General features: G+C 39.7%; 1 protein-coding gene across 10 annotated transcripts in view; it reads left to right on the plus strand.

Moving 5' to 3' along the window:
- Positions 1–108: 108 nt before the first annotated feature.
- SLC35D2 (solute carrier family 35 member D2) overlaps positions 109–22,053 on the plus strand; it is a 38,825-nt gene continuing 16,880 nt past the window's right edge. Inside the window, exons 1-10 of one of the 10 annotated variants that reach the window (XM_036904396.2) lie at positions 215–351; positions 479–631; positions 4,790–4,915; positions 5,548–5,635; positions 6,419–6,503; positions 7,832–7,865; positions 9,833–9,919; positions 12,799–12,866; positions 18,022–18,093; positions 18,995–19,063. In XM_036904396.2, the coding sequence (XP_036760291.1) occupies positions 9,833–9,919; positions 12,799–12,866; positions 18,022–18,093; positions 18,995–19,063 (296 nt within the window). In that variant the 5' untranslated portion in view covers positions 215–351; positions 479–631; positions 4,790–4,915; ... (1 more) ...; positions 6,419–6,503; positions 7,832–7,865. Of the gene's footprint in view, positions 352–478; positions 632–4,789; positions 4,916–5,547; positions 5,636–6,418; positions 6,504–7,831; positions 7,866–9,832; positions 9,920–12,798; positions 12,867–18,021; positions 18,094–18,994; positions 19,064–22,053 lie in introns of all 10 variants that reach the window. The other 9 variants (XM_036904397.2, XM_036904402.2, XM_036904404.2 and 6 more) reach the window with 9 other exon arrangements.

The raw sequence follows: 22,053 nt of genomic DNA on the forward strand, positions 1-22,053 counted from the left end.
GAAAGCTAGGACGTCCGGGAGCGTCTGCGCGGAGTGCCGGGGGCGAAGGGGCGGGCTCTGCTCCGCAGCCGCCGGCGTCCTCGGGCGCGTGCAGGAGGCGCTGGGACCCAGGGCGCCCCGGGCGTGGGCTCCCCGAGCAGCGGCGCCAGCTCCTACTGCGCGCCGCGCCCTGCGGCCGGCGGGAGGGGCGGGGCCGGGTCAGCCGGGGCGACCGCGGGACATGACTGCCGGTCCGCAGGCGGGGGGCGCGGGCGCCGAGGCCCCGTCGGCAAGGCTGCTGTCGGCGCTCTTCTACGGGACCTGCTCCTTCCTCCTCGTGCTGGTCAACAAGGCGCTGCTGACCACCTACGGGTGAGGGCCCGGGGCGGCGCGGGCGGCCGGGGCCGGGGCGCGGGGAGCCTGGCCGCCGAGTCCTGCGCCGACGCAGGTGGCGGGCGCCGGCGCTCGGTCCACATTGTCACAGGAGCGTCCGTCACAGGGCCGGGACGTTCGCGGAGCTCTGAAAGCCGCATCCCGCACGCTGCCTCGCCCCGGGGGCTGCGGGGCCCGCGCAGTGTGAGCAAGGGCTCGGGCTCAGGTGAGCAAGACTTCCTGCACATCCAGACGTTCAGCTATCATGAGTCCTGAGCAGGTAAATTTTTGTGTCTGATCATTCGTGCTCAAATTACCAGCCTGTTCATGGACTGGGGGAAACATTACCAGTTCACATTATGGACTCGTTTGGACTAGTGTGCAGTTAACCCGCAAATCTGTGGTTCTTGAACCTCTTTGAGAGGACTAGCAGGTCCTGTGGTTGGCGCAGCACTGTCTGCCTTGGATTTAGACCCGTTTCCACCTTGTCGGACAGTCCCATAGTCAAGCAGTTTTCTCAGATGCAAAATCTGGCGTCAGAGCCCTGTGAGTTACCTCACAGAGCTTTGTACGAGCTGTCATTAAGGTAGGGCTCTTTGGAAACTATACAATGCTGCGAGCATCTGAGAAAACTGCTTGACTACGGGACTGCCCGACAAGGTACAGTATTAAATGGTGGAAACGGGAGGGGCGGGGCCGGGTCAGCCGCGGGACATGACTGCCGGTCCGCAGTGGTTGATGCTGGAGCATTCCAGACACTAGGGAATATGCTGAAGTGGGCACAAGTTCGGTTTGCTGGAGGGAAAGAGAAGGTCACTGTGACTGGAACTGAATGAAAAGTAGGAGAAGATGGGAGAGATGATGGGGAAGTAGGCATGGAAGGCAGGACTAGATTCTTTATATAATAATCATTCAGCAGCTGTTATGTGCTAGGCACTTGAAATACAGGTGTGAACAAAGCAGATCAAAAGCCCAAATGTCATGGAATGCCCATCCATTCTTCTGGAGCTTTTTTGTGGATTAATACATTAACTGGTAGAATTTATGTTAAGTCAAATGTGGCTGTGTACTCACAAGAAAAAGATAAGGCAGGAAAAGGAGTTTGGGGAGTGGGTGTGGGAAAGTTTGCTGTCTCAGCATGATCAGTAAAGCCTCACTGAAGAGGTGACACGTCAGTTAAGAGGAAGATGGGGGAAGAACATTCCAGGCATAGAAGGGTAAGGAGCTTGGGTGGGAATGGTACTGTGGGGTCCCAGGGTAATGGATGGCTAGATTGTGGAGGCCCTTTTTGGCCACCTTGGAGGCTCTGAGGGAGATGTTGAGCAGAGGAGTAACAGGATCTAAGTCACTCTGGCTGCTGTGTTGAGAGCAGATATTGGGGGTGGAAGCAGGGATATCATGATAAAATAGTTTCAATTTTAGTCCAAGTGCAGTTAAGTCCCTTGGAAGGTTTTAGTGTGGGGAATGACAAGACAATCTGTGTGATTAAAGCTGTCTTTGGTGGGTGGGTGAAGAAATAATGGTATTAGAAGCAGGGAGAGGAGCTAGGAAGCAACTGGAGTGTTCTAGATAATTCTAAGAGATGGCTGGTAGTGGGGTGGGGGCAGCAGTAGATATGGAGGGAAGGGATAGATCTGGGATATTTTCTGGTGATATTGCAGATGTTGATATTCTTTACAAGGATGCTACCACTGCCTCAAAGAAATCAGAAAGAACATATCCCCAAATCTGGATCGTTTAACAAATATAGTGAAAACGAATTGAAAGAAAGCAAAAAACACGTAGGATAAAAAACAAAGAGAATGCTCTTAATAGGTTTGTTTGGGAGTGGTGGACAGTTATGTCAGATGAAGTTTGAAGGTAAGTCTGTACTCTCTGCACTTGAGTGACAGTGTGCTCTCTCTGGCCACAGCAGCCACGGCCTCCAAAAACAGGTGTCTTCTTGGAAGCTAAGACCAGTAAGCACTGGTTAAGTGCTTCAAAGATGAAAGGCAGTGTCCAGTCAGGAGGAATTATTGTATGAGATCCTCATGATCTAGGTTTCCAACTTTAAAATTCTGAGCTCCATGACCGAAGGAGGAAATCAGGTTTTTGTCTAAGCAAGGCAAAGAAAGCCCTTATTAAGTAAGCGTTTCACATTTCTGTAATGTAATATACAGTCGAGAATCTTATTCAAATAACATGGTTTATTCTTTCATCTCAAAATATTTTAGGAGCATATTCTTGAGTGGAGGAGGGTTGGTTAATTTAGTTATGACAGTAAACCACAGAAATCTGATCAAACATTAGCTGTTTGAGGGTAGAATGTATTGTAGAAGGAAGGACCTTTCAACAATTACCCAGTTCCTGAGGGTCATGGGAATGTACTCAGAGGATGTTTGTCTCTTCTACTTTGAACAGATAGTTTTCTGGGTAGGGTAGGAGCCTGATGGGTGGTCTTAAGTGTTTGATAGTTTTAGTTTTGATAGATTAGCCTGGTTGGACAGAAGGGCCTTTTAAGTGTGTGAACTGTCAGACCCTGTTGGGGTGAGGGAAGAGCAAGGTCATCCAAGAATCTGTGGCCAGTTGGTTACACTAGTGGTTCTTTGTAATCAGATTCATGAGGGTTGTGCAGGTGGTCAGGAGTGGTTTTTTGTTGACATATTCTCTATGACACGCAATAATTTACTAATGATGCTTAATTAAAATATACAACTTGTATTTAGTTCAGCAAGTATTTGCTGTGTGTCTACATCTTATGCACCCCAGGACTTTGGAATCACTGAACACAGCGGTTTCCAAACTTGACTTGTGGTGTGTTACTTGGCAAGGATTGAATAACGCTACTGGATCAGTCTGCAGTGATGGGAGCTGGAAGCCTGTACTAAAACTAACTTTACTTACTTTGATGAAAGCCTGCTCTCCTGAAGCGCTGCTCCGGTCCGGCTGGCTGGGGGTGGGCTGGGTCCTCGCAGAGCTTTGCTACCCAGGCCCCGTGCAGGCCCCAGCCTTCCTGCTCGGTAGCAGCTCCTGCGCTCTGTGACTCCGGTAGTTTGTTCCTGTTCTCCCCACCCGGGGAAGAGACCTGGTCTTACAGAGTCAGGTCGAACAGACCTGAGGAAGGTTGGAGGGAGGAGGTAGCTTCTGCGCTGCTTGGGGTGACTTTAAATTGACTTTAAATTGATCGGAGACCTCAGCCGCGCGGCACCCCTTCTATGGCCTTCTGGTTTCCGATGTGAGCTTGCTTTCCCTGTCTCCGGAAGGACTCCTGCCTGCTTTCTCCTCCGCTCTCCGCGTCGGGGGGGAAAAGCTGTGAGCTGCGGAAGGCCCCGTCGCGTCCGCGCTGCCGACGGGCGCGAGCGGTTTGCACCTGCGCAGGGCCCGACCCCGGCCTCCGTGCCTCCCGGCCTCTTCCGTTATCCTCTTTCCCACCCGCAGACTCTCAGCCCAAAACCATGTTAGGGTTCCTCAAGGAAAGCTACCTGCCTCGGGGCCACGTGGGCCTCATTTCTTTGTCTTTTCAGAGGCAGACTCTTTTAGAGTTGTGTTCACTTCCATGCATTCGCTCCTAGAAAACGTCAGTTAAAAAACTGGGGGTTATTAAAGTACACAAATATACAAAAGAATACAATAATGATTATCCATATTTCCACTACAGTTAGTATTTTGAAACATACATATTTTTAAAGGAAAAGTCATTCTGTTGTGATTATAACGAATTAAGTCAAAAGAGCAATTTTAGGGTGAGATTTTTAAAACTACTATAATTAACATTAGTAATTTAAGACATTTTTTTAGATGGATGGATTCGAGACAGATATATAGATTTTTTAAAAATAAAAATGGGTCTGTATTACAGATGCTACTTGTTTACTCATTTATCAATTGTTTTCTTTAATTTGGAAAGGAGTTGGAAAAGGGGGCTTTTATTTAATGTTTTTGAGGATCACCTAGTATCCCACCCGGGGAACTTTTTATTACAAAAAGTTTCAAGCATACAGAAAAATGGGAAGTAAAGTACAATGAGATGCAATAATTAACATTTGCTATATTTGCTTTTTTTCCCCCTTGAACCATTGAAAGTAGGATGTAAACAATCTGATACTGTACTCTGGATATTCTCTACAAAGTGTCATTTTTGCTTTTAGCCAATTTAATAATTTCCTAAAATAATCTAATACCAAATCTGTATCATCCCAATTATCCCCAGGATGTTTTTATGGTTGTTTTAAACATTTGAACGAAGATCCAGTCAAGCTTCACCCATTGCGTAGAGTTGTATCTTTTTAGTTTATTTTGATCTAACAAAGTCCCCCACCTCACTCCTTCCTCATGATGTTAGCTTTTTGAAAAGCCTGAGTCAGGTGTTCTATAAAATATCCCATGTTATGGATTGTCTGATTTGTTTTCTGAAGTCTTTGCTTAACTTACTTTTCTCTATTTCCTAACTGAAATTCAGAGCTTAACTGCAGATTAAACATTTGGTAAAACTGCTTTGTAGCTGACCCTGTGAACTTCATATTGCTTCACATCAAGGGTTGCCGCACCATTAGTCATGCTGGCTGAATTTGAAGTCTGATTAAAGGTGGGAACTTCAGGTTGCATGTACTTGTGAAATTTAGTTTTAACCAAGTTGAATGGAGGAAAGAGGAATTAGAGTTCAACTAAAAGAATCGTTGACTTTCAAATATATTTCTTCGCTATAAGAGTTAATGTTTCTCAAAAGTTCCTCCCAGGTTATGAGGTCATGGAAAAACATTAAGGAGTTGAAGTCATTTTATATAAATACAAGCTTTGTAAATGCAAGTTTTAATTTTTGGTAGTATATATGAACTCTCTGCTATGAAAACTGAAACTTGCATACTTCTCCCCGCTATACTTTCTTTTAGGATGTAGTATCCTGCTTCATAATTATAATCCCGCAGTTGTTTGAAACTCTTCTACATTGAAGTAGATACAGTAACCCGTGACAGCCCTTTTACTACAACGCCTCCATGCCCAAGTTCATTATTTTGATTTTACTCCTAAGTGGTAGATTCCAATGTCAGGCACTTTTTTTTGTGGAGAGTTCATGGCTGCTGCTTTAATCGTGTTGAAATTTCTTAAAGAGATTTTTCTGTAAGATAGTGTTCTTTTAGAGCTGAAGATTCAGTTTGTTTATTTTCCTTATGTCAATAAATTATTGTCTTTTATGTGTGAACCATTTTCTCTCCTTAGTGAGTTCTTCACTTCAGGCCCAGCAATGAGTCCTGTTGGGAGAGGTTGGCATTTTCGTGTGTATTCACTGTGACTTCCTCCAGTGTTGGTAATTATGTTTTCAGCAGTGGCCATTTAGTCCCTTATTAGTAAATTATTCATGTGGCAGTTATATAGTTTTGGTTTCCTGTTGGATTCTTTAGATCTGTACATTCCCTTTTCATGTCATTTGACTGATTTATCATCTCAGTTTTGACCTCTTGTTTTATTGATACTGTCTTACTAAGGTGTTCTGTAGTCGAAAGTGATCATGGAGAGTGTGTCTTCTGTGTATTGTATTTCTCCCTGTTTGCCTTCTGTAAACCTATTGTTGTTTGTTTATGTTGCTGTCTTGTTTCGCTACACTTTGCAGATTGTAGTCTGCGGGAAGTAGTCTCTGAGATGCAGAGGAAGTATTTGGGAAGGGCTCCTGGGGTCCGCTGTAGGGGAGTCAGGGAGGCAGGATTGGGCAGAGGGGGCTGGGCTGTACTGCAGTCCCAACAAAGCCTGGTTCCGGGGGCTATACAGAGTTCTCCTTTGCTGGGGCCAAGGGCCCTGGCCTCTACTCCTGCAGAGCCCAGTGATTGGAAAGCAGGCTGCTGTCAGGGAGGGGCTTTGCTATTGGCAAGGCAGCCTTCTTCAGCTGAGGATGCTCTTGGGCACCTGGGGAATGAGTGCTTCAAACCAGAAAAGGGTTATCTGGGTGACACAACCTGGCCTCCATCCACCAGAGTTAATTTTATTCTCATGGTGGTACTGTCTAGACATTCATTCTGTTTTCTCTGATAAAGTAAGTCATTCTTTGTATCTTCTTGCCTTATCTGAAATAGATGTGTTTCCCTCTTACGAACAGGTGGAGCGCTGTTTTTTTTTTTTTTATTTGTGATATTCCCCCCTTTTTTAGTAACCTGAGAGAGACTGGGCGATGAGCCAGCTGGGTGAGTGGTGTGCTCTTCTGTTACATACGATGGGAGGTGGGGGTCAGGGTTCTGTGTCCGAATTATCCATTGCCATTTGTTGAAAGACCATCTTTTTCCTACTGCTCTGTGCTGTCATCTTTGTCATGGGTCAGGTGTCCATATAGGCATGTATCTGTCCCTTTCTTTGTTCTCTTCCATTGTCCTATTGGACTGTCATTGTACAAATACCACACGGTTGCATTTTTTGTAACTTCACAATGAATCCTGACACCCAGTAGAGTCATTTCTTCAACTTTGTTCTTAGATTGTCTTGGGTTATTTTTGCTCTTTGCTTCCCATTCAGTTTTAGGATCAGTTTGTCAGTTCCCACAAAATACCTGCTGGTATTTTCCCAGAGAGTACGTTGATTTTATAGACCAGTTTAAAGATAACAGGCCTCAGTACAGTAATCGAGTTTCCAATCCATGACCTTTATTTCAGGTTCTTTAATTTTTTAAATGTTGATTTACAGTTCTCTATGGAGCAGTCTTTCTTGGAAATCTTCTGTTAGGTGTGTTCCTGGGTATAATATTTAAAAAAACTAGTATAACGAATCGCCCAGTTTTAGCGATCTTGTTACTTTTGTATACCTGCTCCACTGACTCCCAACATTTCCTCCCTTCCAGATTATTTTGAAGCAAATTAAAAACAAATCATCATATGCATTTCTTTTTTAAAATTTGTTTTGATATCGTTAATATAAAATCACATGGGCAACATTATGGTTACTAGATTCCCCCCATTATCAAGTCCCCACCACAGTCACTGTCCGTCCATCAGCATAGTAAGATGCTATAGAGTCACTACTTGTCTTCTCTGTGCTATACTGCCAATACCATTTCTTACCTAAAAAGGCAAAAATAATTCCTTAATATCATAGAATATCCAGTTAGTGTTATTTATTGTGTTTTTGGTGATATTATAAATGATATCTTTAAAGTTTTCATGTTGTTTCTAGCGGCCATGTAGATATACAAATGATTTTTTCATATATTTGTCTTTTATCCCACAACCTTGCTAAAGTTATTTATTTATTCTAATAATTTATCCCTTAGTTATTTCTGCTTTCTACATTCACTCTAATGTTTTCTGTTAATATAATGACAGCCCACCTCATTGCCAAGTTTAGCAGTGATCAGTTTAAATAATGAAAAAGAAATGAACAAATGAAAGGTGAACATATTTGATGTTAAGGTTTAATTATCTAAGACTGAAAAGAAGTCTAATAACCCCTGTCATTATATATCATACTCTTTGAGTCTTTTATCAGTTGCTAACATTATTTATTATTCTATGTTTTTTTGTAGTTTCCCATCACCAATTGTTCTTGGAATTGGACAGGTAAGTGAAAAACAAAACAAAACAAGCAACTCTTAATTATTGTCAGTGCCCATCATAACATAACATTTTAAATTCTTTAAGACTGTGGTTGAAGAGTTTTTTAGTTGGCAGAGGACCACCGGATCATGGTATTTTTGGTGAAACAACATGAAATATTTATATACATTTTCTTTCATTCTACAATTTCGAACAGTTGTGTTTGTTAAATATAATATATTTTAACTTCCTGTTGAATGTAATTGCTCTAAAGCAAGGGGCCGGACGACTGAAAGCCTCCAATGCCTGGTGGGTAACATAATTGGGCGGGGGGGTGGTGTGGGCAGGGAGCATCGTTGCCTTGTTGAAGTGTGTGCACTTGATACTTGGTTTAAGCCTCTGTGTCTGAGAGGACAAGGGTCGAGGAGATGAGGTAGGGCTCACCGTAACCTTATTATCAGAACTCTGGAGGTTTTTCAAGAGAAGCAGGGAATTTGAGTTTTTACATCAAATCTCCCAATTTGTAAATGCTGGTAATGGATTCAAATTTTTACAAAACTGTGGCCCAAACATGTCTGAAGTTTGCTTCCTGCAGTGTGTGATTTTTGTTCTCAAGTATAAGGATGAGCTTGGATAAACTTTCAGACTAGCCCCACTGGCTGTTTCTCAAATTTCCCTTCACTGTTAATTTGTGGCTTGTTTATTCTTTTGATCATATGCTGGTGATTTCCAGTAGACAAGTGGTAACAGATGCCAAAGATTTTTTTGTTTCTGCTTTAATTCATGGAAAAGCTTAAAATTATGAAAATTATATGTTAACTAAATTTTTACTTGTGAATCTGCGAAAGGGTGTCATTATAATTAAACACTATTCTGGTTAAGTGTTTTGCTAATAAGGTACTCTTTGCAACATTATTTCAGGGAGAAAAAATAAGGAAATTATATTTCCTTAAGGTCAAAAAATATGTTGTCTTTATGTTTCAATGTGAAATAAGTAGAAAAAAAGTACTTTAGAAGATCAGTGACTATGTGATAATGTGCCCTTTATAATCCCCAAGGCAAATAAATTCACGGGCTTGAAGTAAATTGTTAATTAAGGTAAAGCCTTTCTGATTTGCAGTTTGTGAAGGAAGAGGCCAGTGGACTTAATTTTAAAAATCTGACTACAGAATATTTTAAATGTGTTAGTATATTTCTGTAAGAATTATAAAGTAAGTTGTAAATAGAAACTGTAACTCAGGATGGGCTCATGTTATATAATCTAGCATAAATAAATATTAAGTTTGTAAACTCATTAGGCTCAAGGTTTAGGATGGTAATCATGTTGAAGTTCTTAAATTCTTGCATCCTCACGTGGAAATTTGAGCACTAAAATTTGCATAGGAAGAGGATATTAAAATTTTTTATTTCTAATACACCTGGCATACTCCAGATTAATAGGATTTGAATGAAACATTTTTGCAGTACCAGCCACATTGAGAAAAATAAATCCCTTTTCAAATTTGTTTTACTCTTAATTTATCTTCTGTGGTTCAGAAATATTGGACTTTACAATGGGAGTATTTATATGTGGAATTTGTCCTATCCTGACACTCACTTAATGGGGATAGGTGAATGTATGCCTAGTATGTGGGAAGTATGGTCCAGCTCAACAAGTGGCCTTGCCTGTTGTGGTCAACATGGTCAGTTTTGGGGCCACTATTCCTTTTTCTCCTCTGTCACCATTCCTTCAGCCCCTTGAGATAATGTATATTGAGATAACATGAGTCTATTTGATGTTACACTTTTTGCGTATAGTTTTGATGGAATCCACATGGTGGCAAGAAAAACAATTTTAATATTGTTAAGAAACAGTTATTTGTTTGAAACCTAGAAGATGGGATGTTTGGATATATTTCTTTTTGATGAATCTGCTTTCTTTTGATGATGTCTTTCTACCTGGAAAAGTCTTTCCAGGTATTTTGCTGAAGTTTCTTTCCCCTTTCCTTTAGATGGCAGCTACCATAATGATACTGTATGTGTCCAAGTTAAATAAGATAATTAATTTCCCTGATTTTGACAAGAAAATTCCCATAAAGGTAAGTGATGAAAAGTATCTCGAGAGGCCTAAGATTATAAGAAGAGAGATGCGTGACCGGCCTGCAGCTGCACTACCACTGCCCCACCAGCCTGATTCAGCTCTGCCATTGTCTGTCTGCAACTGTACATCAGCCTTCAGCCAGAACTACTCAGTTGAGAAAGACCTTCTTGCATTCCTGAGCCACAGTAACTGTAAGAAATAATACCATGATTATTGGTGTGAGTCACAAAGTCATGCAGCAAAAGATAAGTAAGAGATAAATCTACACAAAACCCATAGCAAACACCACACTTAAATACATGATAAAATAAAAAGATACACCACAGAGGAGGGATTTTTCTAGAAAATGGTATATTGTATTTCAGAATTAGTATTTTTATCTTCTAGGAATTGATTTTGTGGATGGTGTGAGGTAATGGTACAATTTCCTTTTTTTCCCAAATGGGCACTCAGCTGTCACAGGCTCCGCAGAGAGTCTGGCCTTAGTATTGTGCCACTTGCATCATGGTTCAGTCATTCACTGGTGCAGGGCTCTGCTGCTCAGTTCTGTGTGCTTTCTCATTTGCCCATCTGTGTTGGCAAGCTTTTTTGGTAAAGGATCAGTTAGTAAATATAGAGACTTTGTGGGCCACACCATCTCTGTTGCAACTATTTAGCTCTGCCACTGTACCATGGAAGCATCTTTAAATGATAGTACAAATGAATCAGTGTACTGTGTGTTATAATAAAACTTTATTTACATAAACAGAAGATGGGCCAGATGTGGCTCTTGGGCCCTAGTTTGCTGATCTTTGGTTTTAAATTTTCATTTTTAGCTTGGATTGATAAAAGGTATGAGTGGGATGAACAATACAATTTGACATGTAGAATCGTTTTTTTCCATGGTTGAACTAGAAACATGAAACCTGCCATTCCTTCCTGAGAATGTGGAATGGAACTAACTTTTTAAATTTTTTTATTTTGGTATCATTAATATACAATCACATAAGCAACGTTGTGGTTACTGGATTCCCCCCTTTATCAAGTCCCCACCACATGCCCCATTACAGTCACTGTCCATCAGCATAGTAAGATGCTATAGAGTCACTACTTGTCTTCTCTGTGCTTTACTGCCTTCCCTGTGCCCTCCCACACACATGAATGGAACTAACTTTAATGGAACAGTTGCTGGGGGCCCAGGATTAGGCCAGACATTTAATTCTTAGAATAATCCCATACAACAGTTGCAACTATTGATATACAGTAAGTGTTATAAACTTACTGTATATCAGTGTATAAGTGATATACAACTAAGTGATATAAAATCTTTATTAAGAAGTTTCTCCCCAGTGTAAGCAGGAAGCACAGTGTATATAGAAATGGACCTGTACTCTAAGATCAGTCTGTGTTTTCTGCACCATTACCACACAGTCTTAATTCCTATAACTTTATGAACAGTCTTGCTATCTGGAGGAGCAAATCTTTCCTCCTTGTTTTTAGTCCCTCCCATTTCTCTATGAATATTGGAAACAGCTTGTCAAGTTTAAGAAAAATAACCTTTTGGGATTTTGATTGGGATTTAATTGAAGCTATAAGTCATTTGGGGTGCATTGACATTTTTAGTTTTGAATCTTTCAATACATGAACATAGTACACATAAGCCTTCTTTAGTTACCCTCAATAAAATTTTATAATTTTCTCCGTAGAGTTCTAACATTCTTGTTAGATTTATCCTGAAATTATTGTTCTTTTCTGCTATTGCATGTATCTTTAAAAAAATACATTATTTGGAAAAGTAGAAAGACATGTTTTTATATTGCTTTTGTCTATTATTTTTGTGTCTGCAAAATTATGGAACATTAATCATAACTTATTTGTAGTTTCTTTTGGATTTGTCTACATTCACAATCAGATCATCTTCAAAAAATATGTTTTGTTCTTTCCAACATTCTAGCTTCTATATTTTTTAATGGCCTTACTGTATAGCATAGGGGAGGGTCCTTGATCTATCAATCCTTCTCTCTTATATCTTCTTAGGAAAATCTCGTGTTAATAAAATTCTGTAACTTTTTGTACGTGACAGTATTTCAAAATCTTTCAAAAGTTATCTGAGTTGCATGCTCACCATCTTTTTAGTAGAAAAATAAATGTTGGACTCACCTTGATAGCTACAGACTATTAATGGTATCAGCTGAAAAGTTCTTAGTTATCATAGGAACTTACAAAGGGATATGTATTTTTTCATTTACGGAAGAATAGGTCTTACATTTGTGGGTTTACTCAGTATGTTCTGAACATTATTTCTCTTGACAATCAGAAGATAGTTTAGGAGCTCAGAGCTCAGTAAACCTAATTCAAGTTCAACTACGGGTACATTGTTTGACCTTGGTAGATAGTTATCATTCTAGGCCTTTAAAGCAAATAAAGTAACACCAAAGGAATGTGGCTGATATATACAACTTTTTGAAAGGGTCACCAACCTTGTGATATTCCAATGAGATTTAGACCTTTGCGTTTGTCCAGAAAAGTGTATACATGCTTAGATAACAGAATTTTGCACACTTTTTCATGGGCCTTCTGCACCAATTATAAACACCCATCTTCAGCTCACCAACCCAGCCAGGAGTTTCCACTTAAGAGAGGCGCTTGTTCACACTGGCAAGATTTCTGGTTCATCCCTCCCACCCCCCATGCTTATGGGTATCACTGACAACCTAATTATTTTGATCACATGGAAAAACTTAAGATGTGTTTTGGATTCTAGAAGATTCCCAGTCACAGGGAAAGGAACTTCCCAGTGATTTACTTGTTAATGGGGGAGTGAATGTCATCATTTTTATATATGAAGGAAACATATTATTGTTATTCTAATTAAAAAAAAATTTTTTTTAATTGAAGCTGTTTCCTCTGCCTCTCCTCTATGTTGGAAACCACATAAGTGGATTATCAAGCACAAGTAAATTAAGGTACAGTACAGGATAATGTTTGATGGGAGGTTCTTCATTCATTTGCTTCTTATTGGTACAAAGACCGAGTTGGATCTTTCAAGATGTTGCTTGGTATACATTTAAGAGATAATAATATTTAATAATTTAAGAAATAAGGTGGAGTTTTGAGTTTAATTTGCTAATGCTTTCAGGCAATTAGAAAGTTGATTTTTTTTCTTTATATTCAAGTCTGAACATAGAATATGGGATTTATAGGCATCAAGATAGAGAAGGTATGATTTATCCAGGATGTTTCATTTATACGAATGTGGTTCTGTGTAACGTGGTTACACATAAAGCTGGCACATTCTGTCAGATTTGGTGTAGGTCAGATTTGGTACAGGGAGAAACAAATGGCAGACATTATCTTCAAGAATATTTGTGTTAATCCCCCTGCTGAAAACAGTTGCAAATGCTAGACAAAATAACTTGAAACCTTCATAATCTTGTGATATTATCTTCTGAAATTTGCATTCGCATTTATTTTAGTGTCCTTTGTTTGCGTATTTTTGTTAAGTCACTGTAAAAAAAAACAAAATGGAGGTGTAGGAACAAAGAGCCATCCTGTAAACTGGAAATGCGGTGTGAAATATGGAGCCTGGTGAATGCACATGAAGAAAGATGTAAATAAGGAGAAAATTAAGTTTATGTAAAGGGTGATAGAAATTGAGGAAAATCTCTTTGTGTAGTAAGAGTGGAAAAGAGGCAGGTAGGAGACAGGCCAGAGGAGGACGTGTAACACTGAGAACTATGAAGTTAGACCAATCCTCTTTCCCTTTGTTTGGAAAGGACAAGTTGTGGTCATGGCTGTGGACAACAAAACATGAAATACAGTTGACCCCTAAACAACTCAGATCTGAACTGTGTGGTTCCACTTATACTTGGACTTTTTTCAATAAATATATGGAAAACTTTTTGGAGACTTGCAACAATTCGAAAAAACATGTACTTTCTCTAGCTACTTTATTGTAAGAGTATAGTAGATAATACATATAACATATAAACCTTGTTAATTGACTGTTTATGTTGTTGAGAAGGCTTTTGGCCAACAGTAGGCTATTAGTAGTAAAGTTTTCAGGGAGTCAACAGTTACACATGGCTTTCTAAATGTGTGTGTGGGTGCAGTGCTCCTAACCCTTCATTGTTCAAGGTCACCTGTACTGTTTTTATTACACATTTTAGTTGGTTTGTTGTTTCTTTCTGGATTAGCACAATTTTCCTTAATTGCGTCAAATTTGTATTAAAGCTGCCTGTGGTAGGTGCTAGTGCTATGTTACCACATGCCTTCTGGGCCTGTCTCTGGGCTCACCTGAAGCTGTGTGGGATGGCTGATGGCTTCAGATAACACAGCTGTCCACCTCTTGCACTGGGGTGGGGGTTCTCTTCCTTGCAGATGAGGGCTTTTTGTTAGTGATCTTAGAAGCATCTTTATTACTAGTGTTCTCAAGCACTTGTCTACATGCAAAGCAGAATGGATGTTACTTCCATTCACTGATACGACACTGTTCTCAAGATAGCAAGCAAGTAGCATTATTGGAAACATCTTTATTACAAGAGTTTAAAAATGTTTCTGCACATTAATTGCAGACTGGGTGTAACTAGCATTCACTGATATTTACACTGTTTTCCAGGTGGCAAGTAAGTAGTGTTCTTAGAAATGTCTTTATTGCGAGGGTTCTAAAACAGTGCAAGAAGGTGAGATGAGGGTTTCATGGGTCTCATAGGGGCTTTAGGGAGAAGAGAGGGAACCAGAAAAGGAGACTGAGGAGGAAGAAGGAAGAAGGAAGGATTGCTTATATTTGACTCATGTACACTGTTCCCTTGTCCCTCATATTTTTCCTGAACTGGTGGTCTGTTCTAGCTGCTTGATCAGGTTCAAGTTCACTATTTCAGGCGGGATCAGTTTACCGGTGATACTGGGTTCTTTCTACTGCATCACCTCACAGGGCACATGAAATTCTCTACCACTCTTTTTTACAGCTTTTAAGGTATAATTTGCATAAAATAAACTGCACATAATTAAAATGCACAATATGATAAGTTTTGACTTATGTATCAATCTGTGGAAACCCATTACCACAATATTCGACACCCACAAGTTTCTTCATGTGTCCTGGTTTTAATGATATTAAATTGATCAATTCCACTTTTAATGATTTTGAGAGGTCCTGCTATTGCCTTCATTGGAAAGTGCCCCATCAATCTTTTGCCTAATGGTTTTAGCTTCCACTGATAACGATTGTCTAGATCCATTACTTCATTACACGTTGCAAAATGGGGATTTTCTAACTGTTTCACCCCTTCTGCATGTATTGTCTAAGTTTCTTTAATACAGACTTTTCACCATTTCACATAAGAAAGGCAGAATAAAAGCTTTATTTATAAACGTTCAGAGTAATAAATTAGTGTACTGTCATCTTCAAATGGTGATCAATGGGAGACGTTTTTTGCTATCATAAACTCATGAATTTTCATTTCTTTGATACAAGTCCTACATCAGATACATGTTTTGCAAATATTTTCTCTCTATCTCTGGCTTGTCTTTTCATTCTCCTAACACTGCCTTTCAGAGCAGATGTTTTAAACTTTAGTGAAGTTCCATTATTGATTCTTTCTCTCGCGGATCATTGCTAAACCTGTCATCGCCTGGATTTTCTCCTTTGTTGTCTTCTAGAAGTTTTATAGTTTATGCTTTACATTAGGTGTATTATCCACTTTGAGTTAATTCTTGTGAAACGTGGAAGGTCTGTCTAGATTCAGTTTTTTGAAAACTTTGAAGAGACTGTCCTTGCTCCATTGAACCACATTTGTTCCTTTGTCAAAGATCAGTTGACTTTATTTGTGTAGGTTTATTTCTGTGTTGCCTCTTCTGTTCCAGTGATCCAGTTTATTCATTTGTTGGATGTTTGAATTCATTATATAAATTTTTCATGGCTCAGATTTTCCCATCTCAGGCCAGTGGGAGTCCTTTGAATTAATGTCTGTTTTCTAGGCCCCCAGTAGTCTTTGTTTACTTCCTTGTTTCTGGCATGTCATATCCCAGGTTTATCCTGTACTTTTCCTGCATTTCTCCAAGGATCCCCTGGTTATTTTTAATGTTAAGGGTTATGTGGAGGCCACAGTCTGGATGTTGGATATATTTTGAAGGGCCAGCACTAACCTGATGAATAATATGTAGGGTGGGAGAGAAGGAAAGGAGCCAAAGATGGCCTCATGAAGTGGAAGGACGGGATTGCCATTGATTGGGTCTATATACCTTTGTAGCATATTGTTTTCAGGAGTCATCCATATTGTAGCATGTATCAGGATATCATTTCTTGTTTTAAGGCTGAATAATATTATATTATATGTATGTATCACAGTCTGTTTATCCATTTATAAGAGTTTAAAATTTTGGTGAAGTCTGATTTATCTATTTTTTCTTTTGTTGCTTGTGCTTTTGGTATTGTACCTAAGAAGAGTTTGCCTAACCCAGGGTCATGAATATTTACTCCTTTGCTTTCTTTTAAGAGTTTTATAGTTTTAACTTCTACATTTAGGTCTCTGATACATTTTGAGATAATTTCTTGTACGCGGTGTGAGGTAGGGGTCCAAATTCATGCTGTGCATGTGGTTCAGTTGTTCCAGAATCATTTGTTGAAAAGACTATTTTTTCCCCATTTTACTGTCTTGGCACCCTTGTGGAAAATTAATTGACCATAATTGTAATGATTTATTTTGATTCTTAGTCCTATTCCATTGATTATATGTTTATCTTTAAAGCGGTACAAGATAGTACTGATTACTGTGGCTTTGTAGTAAGCTCTGAAATTGGGTCCATTGGCTTTGTTCTTTGTTTTCAAGATTGTTTTGGTTTTTTTTGGCTTCCTTGCATTTCCATATTCATTTTAGAATCAGTTTGTCAGTTTCTGAGGGGACAAAAAGCCAGCTGAGATTTTGATAAGATTTGTGTTGAAGCCATAGATCTTTTTGTGAAGTATTGCCATTTTAACAATATTAAGCCTTTTGATCCATAAACATTGGAGTATCTTTCTAATAAATATTCTGTAATCTGTTAATGGTATTTTGTAATTCCTAAGAACTTTGTTCTTTTTGACGCTATCATGAATGGAATTATTTCCTTTTTGGATTGTTCATTGCTAGGGTATGGAAGTACAGTTGATTTTTGTATATCCATTTTGTGCACCTGCCTAACTCATTAGTTCTGATATGTTTTTAGTGGATTCTCTAGGATTCTCTAAGGATTTATTTATTTAATTTTTGTCCAAGGAGTATTTATTCATTTCTAAGGATTTCTAAGATTTGTTTTTTCCTTTCCAAATGGTATTCTTTTCATTTTCTTTTTGGCCTAATTGCTCTGTCTGGAACCTCAGTTAACAATGCTGAGTGGACACAGTGGTGAGAATGAATTTTCTGGTCTTATTCCTGATCTCAGGGGGAAACATTCAGCTTTTCATCATTAAGGATACCTTATCTGTTTTTAAAAGGCATCATCTAAAAATATTTTTTGAAGTTAATTGAAAATAAGACCTTTTCTTTCACTTGCTTAGACAAAAGCAGTTTAAAGCAGTCTCATAAGACATCTTTAAATAAAGATAATGTAAAGTTCCTGAAAATTCTTTCTGCATCTGCTCTGTGGATGTAGTGTCATTGCTATGTGAAACCCCTCCTCAGGTCTGGTCAGGAGGAGCTGCCACGCTCCCTCCCAGCTGTGGTTCTCACTGAGCCACAAGTTTGCGCACATGGCTTTTTCATTCTGTTGGATGACTGCCTTGGGAACAGTTTCCCAACAAGAAATAATTAGGTCTAAGGCTAGGACCATTTAATGACATGATATGTATTCCCAGCTTGATTTGCCAAAGGGTATACTGGTTTACAGTGTGCACAATCTGTTAGCACAGTCTTTGTGGCAGTTGGATAGTATGATGTTTTCAATTGCAAATAAGTGAAAAGTAGCATGAGAGTATTAAATCTCGATTTCTTTTTATTGTATAATGTGATTTGATAGTGGTACATGTGATAGTTAAGGTTATTCTTTATATTGAATTTGGGTTAGTGGGTTAATTAAAAATGTAAAACATGTTAAAAAATATTTGGTGGCTGATATTACTATACTTGAATCTTTTCCCGACAGCTTGCCGATGTTCACTGTGCTCAGGAAATTTACCATTCCACTTACTTTACTCCTGGAAACCATCATACTCGGGTGATTTAAATCTTTTTTCTGTTCCTCTGGTGTCCTCTTCCCGATGTTATTTTTACCTAGCAAATTCTCAACATTTAGTCATTATTTTTCCAAATAGTTGATTGAATTGTTAGTAGCAATAACTTAAGGATAAATGGTTTATTCGCTTACGACCAGTCTCCTGTTTCCATGATTCCTTGAGAACATAATGAGTGAATTTTTTTCATTGTGGTTTTACATGAGACAACATAATACACATTTGTGGTCAAAAATTAAAAACAACCCCAAAACAGATGTAAATCTGTTCCAGATTTAAATCTGAGCCAGGCGGAATATACACTTGATTTTGGAAAACAGAGGGAAAACTGTCTACATATACATATAGGATAGGAGTGTGGAAGATCAGGGAAATACAATCTGATGTAGTGATTATATTGGAACATCAGAATAAGTTAATTTTTATAATGTAGATTTAAAAATTTCTCATGAGGATACTCAGGCAGACATCCAAAAAGGTGATTCTTGATTTTGCTGTGAAGATTATTTAACAATGAAATTTGAATGATGGCCCAGTGTCTTCAGTCCTGCTGTTGAATTTTATCTTGATCTTTGGATGCTTGATGTACACACCTACCAACTAGCAGGAGCTCTTCTACATTTGGGCCAGCATCTCTGGGGATAACAGGGAACTATGTTTACTATCAGATTAGGACAACCGCTTAAGAGATAAACTTGGTGTGACTTAGCAAACCGCTTAGAGTTCTGCTGCTTTCTCTAGTAAGCATTGTCTGTTAGACTTCAGCTATAAAACTGTTAGCGGCATCTATTTTCAGTTTGCTTAAATATAATGCCTATTTCCCTCTCTTCCTCCTTAACCTTCTCTACCTGTCTGTGCCTCCGTCTGTCTGTGTATCCATGAAAGGAAGCAGTTTTCCTCGGACATCGTCGTCAGCGTCCTCGCCATCATCCTGGGGGCTTTCATAGCAGCTGGGTAAGGCTTTGGACGGTTTCTGCCCAGTAACTTCTTTGTGTCTTTGACAATAGACTCAGCCCCGTCCTCATTTTCCGTTTTCCATCTGGCTGCAGTTGAATTGAGCAGCCAAGAGACAAATCTGTTGATGGTAGTGGAGTTCCCATGTGTTCCCATGAAGGTCAGACTGGGTTCCAAGCTGGCCAGAACATTTCTGAAAATATATAACAAGAGCACTATAAGATCTTAATACAGCTTATCCTCATGAAAAGGAGGGGACTGTTTACTTTTATTACTGAAAGTTTGTCTTCAATATAAAAATTTTACTTGAAAGCTCTTAGGCATCTGAACAAGAAGAGGAACAGATTTATCAAGCCCTTGTATGCTGATTTGTCTAATTACCTGTGACACCTTATCAGTTAATATGTCTGAGGGTAGAACCTCTCCTTTGATATATTTGTACATTTAGAACATGGGCTGATACTAGTGCGTGACTACTAACTTATTCACTGATGTGCAAGGTTAGGACTGAGGGCACCAAGTCTGCCCTGGAAAGCAGGCCCTCAGATTCCAGGCTCCCATGGCATGGTGGTGTGCCGGCCAGGCCCTGGGTTCAAGATTAGCCCTGTCCCATCAGCTGTTTCTTAGTGTCTCTGTGCCTCAGTTTCCTCATCTATAAAGTAAAGATGATAATAGAAAAGAAAAACCTACTTGAATGAAAGGAGGAAGGAAGAGGTTGGAAGCTTTCAGTTGAACTATTTCCTTAACTCATTTAGAAGCAAGAGTTCTGGCTCATTAACTGCAAATTAAATAAAGGTGCAAAGGTCTACGATCTTATTCTAACTCCTATCTTACTGGCTATTTAACATACTGTACCTGGTTGTTTCAAATGTAAAATGGAGATTAGAATAGAAACACCTACTAGGCTTGTGCTTGGCCAAGTTCAACAAAAACATGTTGAGTGTTTACCAGAGGCCAGGCATTGTTCTAGGTGTGGGGACCCAGCAGTTAAAAAACAGACAAGAATCCTGCTCTTCATGGTGCTTCCATTCTGGTTGGTGGAGACTGACAGTCAGCAAAAGAAGTAGATTAAAAGATCCAGCAACACCAGATCATGACAGATATTAGCAATAATAATGATGCTCATTATTACTATAAATGTATTTGATCCCTTGCCTCAGCCAAGGTTTGTTACTTACATTTTCATCTTCAGTTCCTCTAACCCCATCCTCGCCGTGGCTGAGTTCACCCTCTTGGAAGCTGGCCTCTGTTTCATGCCTCTGGCATAGTGCCAGAACAGACCTTCAACAGCAGCACCTAGAGCCTGTGTTACTTGGGAAGTCTTTGTTCAGCCAGAATCTTATGAGTAAAATAGCTTAAAAAGGGAGGTGCTCAGTTGAAGTGGCCTCATCCCACAGTGCTCTGGGGTTTCCTCTGGATCGCCTCTCTGTCTTAGGTTTCTTAGAGCTCAGTTTGGAGACCACTGACTTAGAGCCAGTTGTATACTTTTACAAAAAATGGTTTATAAAAATGCCTATAAGTCTTTGATGAGGATTGGCACTTCGGATGCTGTGTGTATCTAGGCATATTTCCAGCCTCATATGTGATAGTCTTAATGAGCTGAAGGAGTAAATAGTGTTGACAAAGACGTCTGACTTTTCCGTAAGAGCCAGCTAGGAATAGCAGTTCTTATCTTTCCCTGTCCTCAGCACCCACAGAAAGGATAACTTCCAGTGGGGTGATAAACACAGTTCTTAGCTGCAGGCAAGCTGTGACCCTACTCCTCTGTCATTCATACTAACTCACATAAATGAAGTACCTGGACAGCTTCAGTCAGATAAGCCAATGTTGCTGCTGTAACAAATAACCCCTACATCTCAGGGGTTTACATAACAAATACAGTCTGCTCACACCACACACCCAAACTGGTATCAGTTCATGCTGTGGGGCTGCTCATTGTAGCTGCTCCGGGGACCCGGGCTGGTGGAACCCCTGCCTCTCTACAGGGCTTCCTTACTCATTCAGGAGGGAAGAGAGCATGTGAGGAGCTGGGCACTGGCTCTTTAAGCTTTTGCCCAGAAGTGACTTGTGGTACTTCTTACACTTTATTTGCCAAAGCATGTCACATGGCTGAAAAAAGTTGAAATAGAATGTGAACAGCCCCAAATGACAACCAGAGATTATCCATGAATCTACTTTCATTTAGAAAGCAAACACATTATTCTCAAACTTCTGTGCTTTCACTACTGGCCTAAACAAATCGTGTTAGGAAGCACACCCCCTCTGCCCCAGCACAGTGGAAACCTGAGATCTCTGGGAATTTCCCCTCAGGCTCTGTGAGGAGGTGAGAGACAACTCCTTTCCATTCCTCTAGAAAGCCTGACTCTTGTGCTCATTGGACTCGTCACCACTTAGGGAATAGCAAACTCTTAAAACTGAGCCAAACATGGGTAAGCAAGAGTTTGGGAGACCCTTATTTTGAGAGATTCTATTTTTGTGATTGAGCCAGAGAATTCTGATTTATGATCACCTAAAATTAATTTACATTCTCACAAATGTAATGGTAGATAATAAGCTATTGGAAGCTGCAACCAAGGTCTAGTTTAATTTGTGTTCAGATTTTGATGCAATTTTTGCCTTACTCTGTTTCCTTCCTTTTGGTTAGAAATAATCTTATTTTGATATTGAAGGGGATCAGGATATGATGTTGTAAAATATACTCCTTTGGCATAAGCATTATTCTGAGTTGAAGACAATTGAGAATCAATAGACATAGAAAGAGGTCTCTGCCCCCACCTTCTCTGCCTAAAAGCAGACCATAAACTTCCCTTTGTGAAGGTGCTTCCCTCTCCTGTATCAGGAATAGGAAAGCAATCTTTTTTCCCCTGAGATGGAGAGTCAGCACCCAGCTGAGTCTGCTTAACAATCCTTACTAAAATAAAACCTTATCTTCCACTGGTTCCCTTGTATATTTCCTAGTCCCTTTCCGTAATTTGTTTCTTGAAATCCAA

This window comes from Manis pentadactyla, chromosome 3, assembly GCF_030020395.1.
Source record: "Manis pentadactyla isolate mManPen7 chromosome 3, mManPen7.hap1, whole genome shotgun sequence".
Classification (NCBI taxonomy): domain Eukaryota; kingdom Metazoa; phylum Chordata; class Mammalia; order Pholidota; family Manidae; genus Manis; species Manis pentadactyla.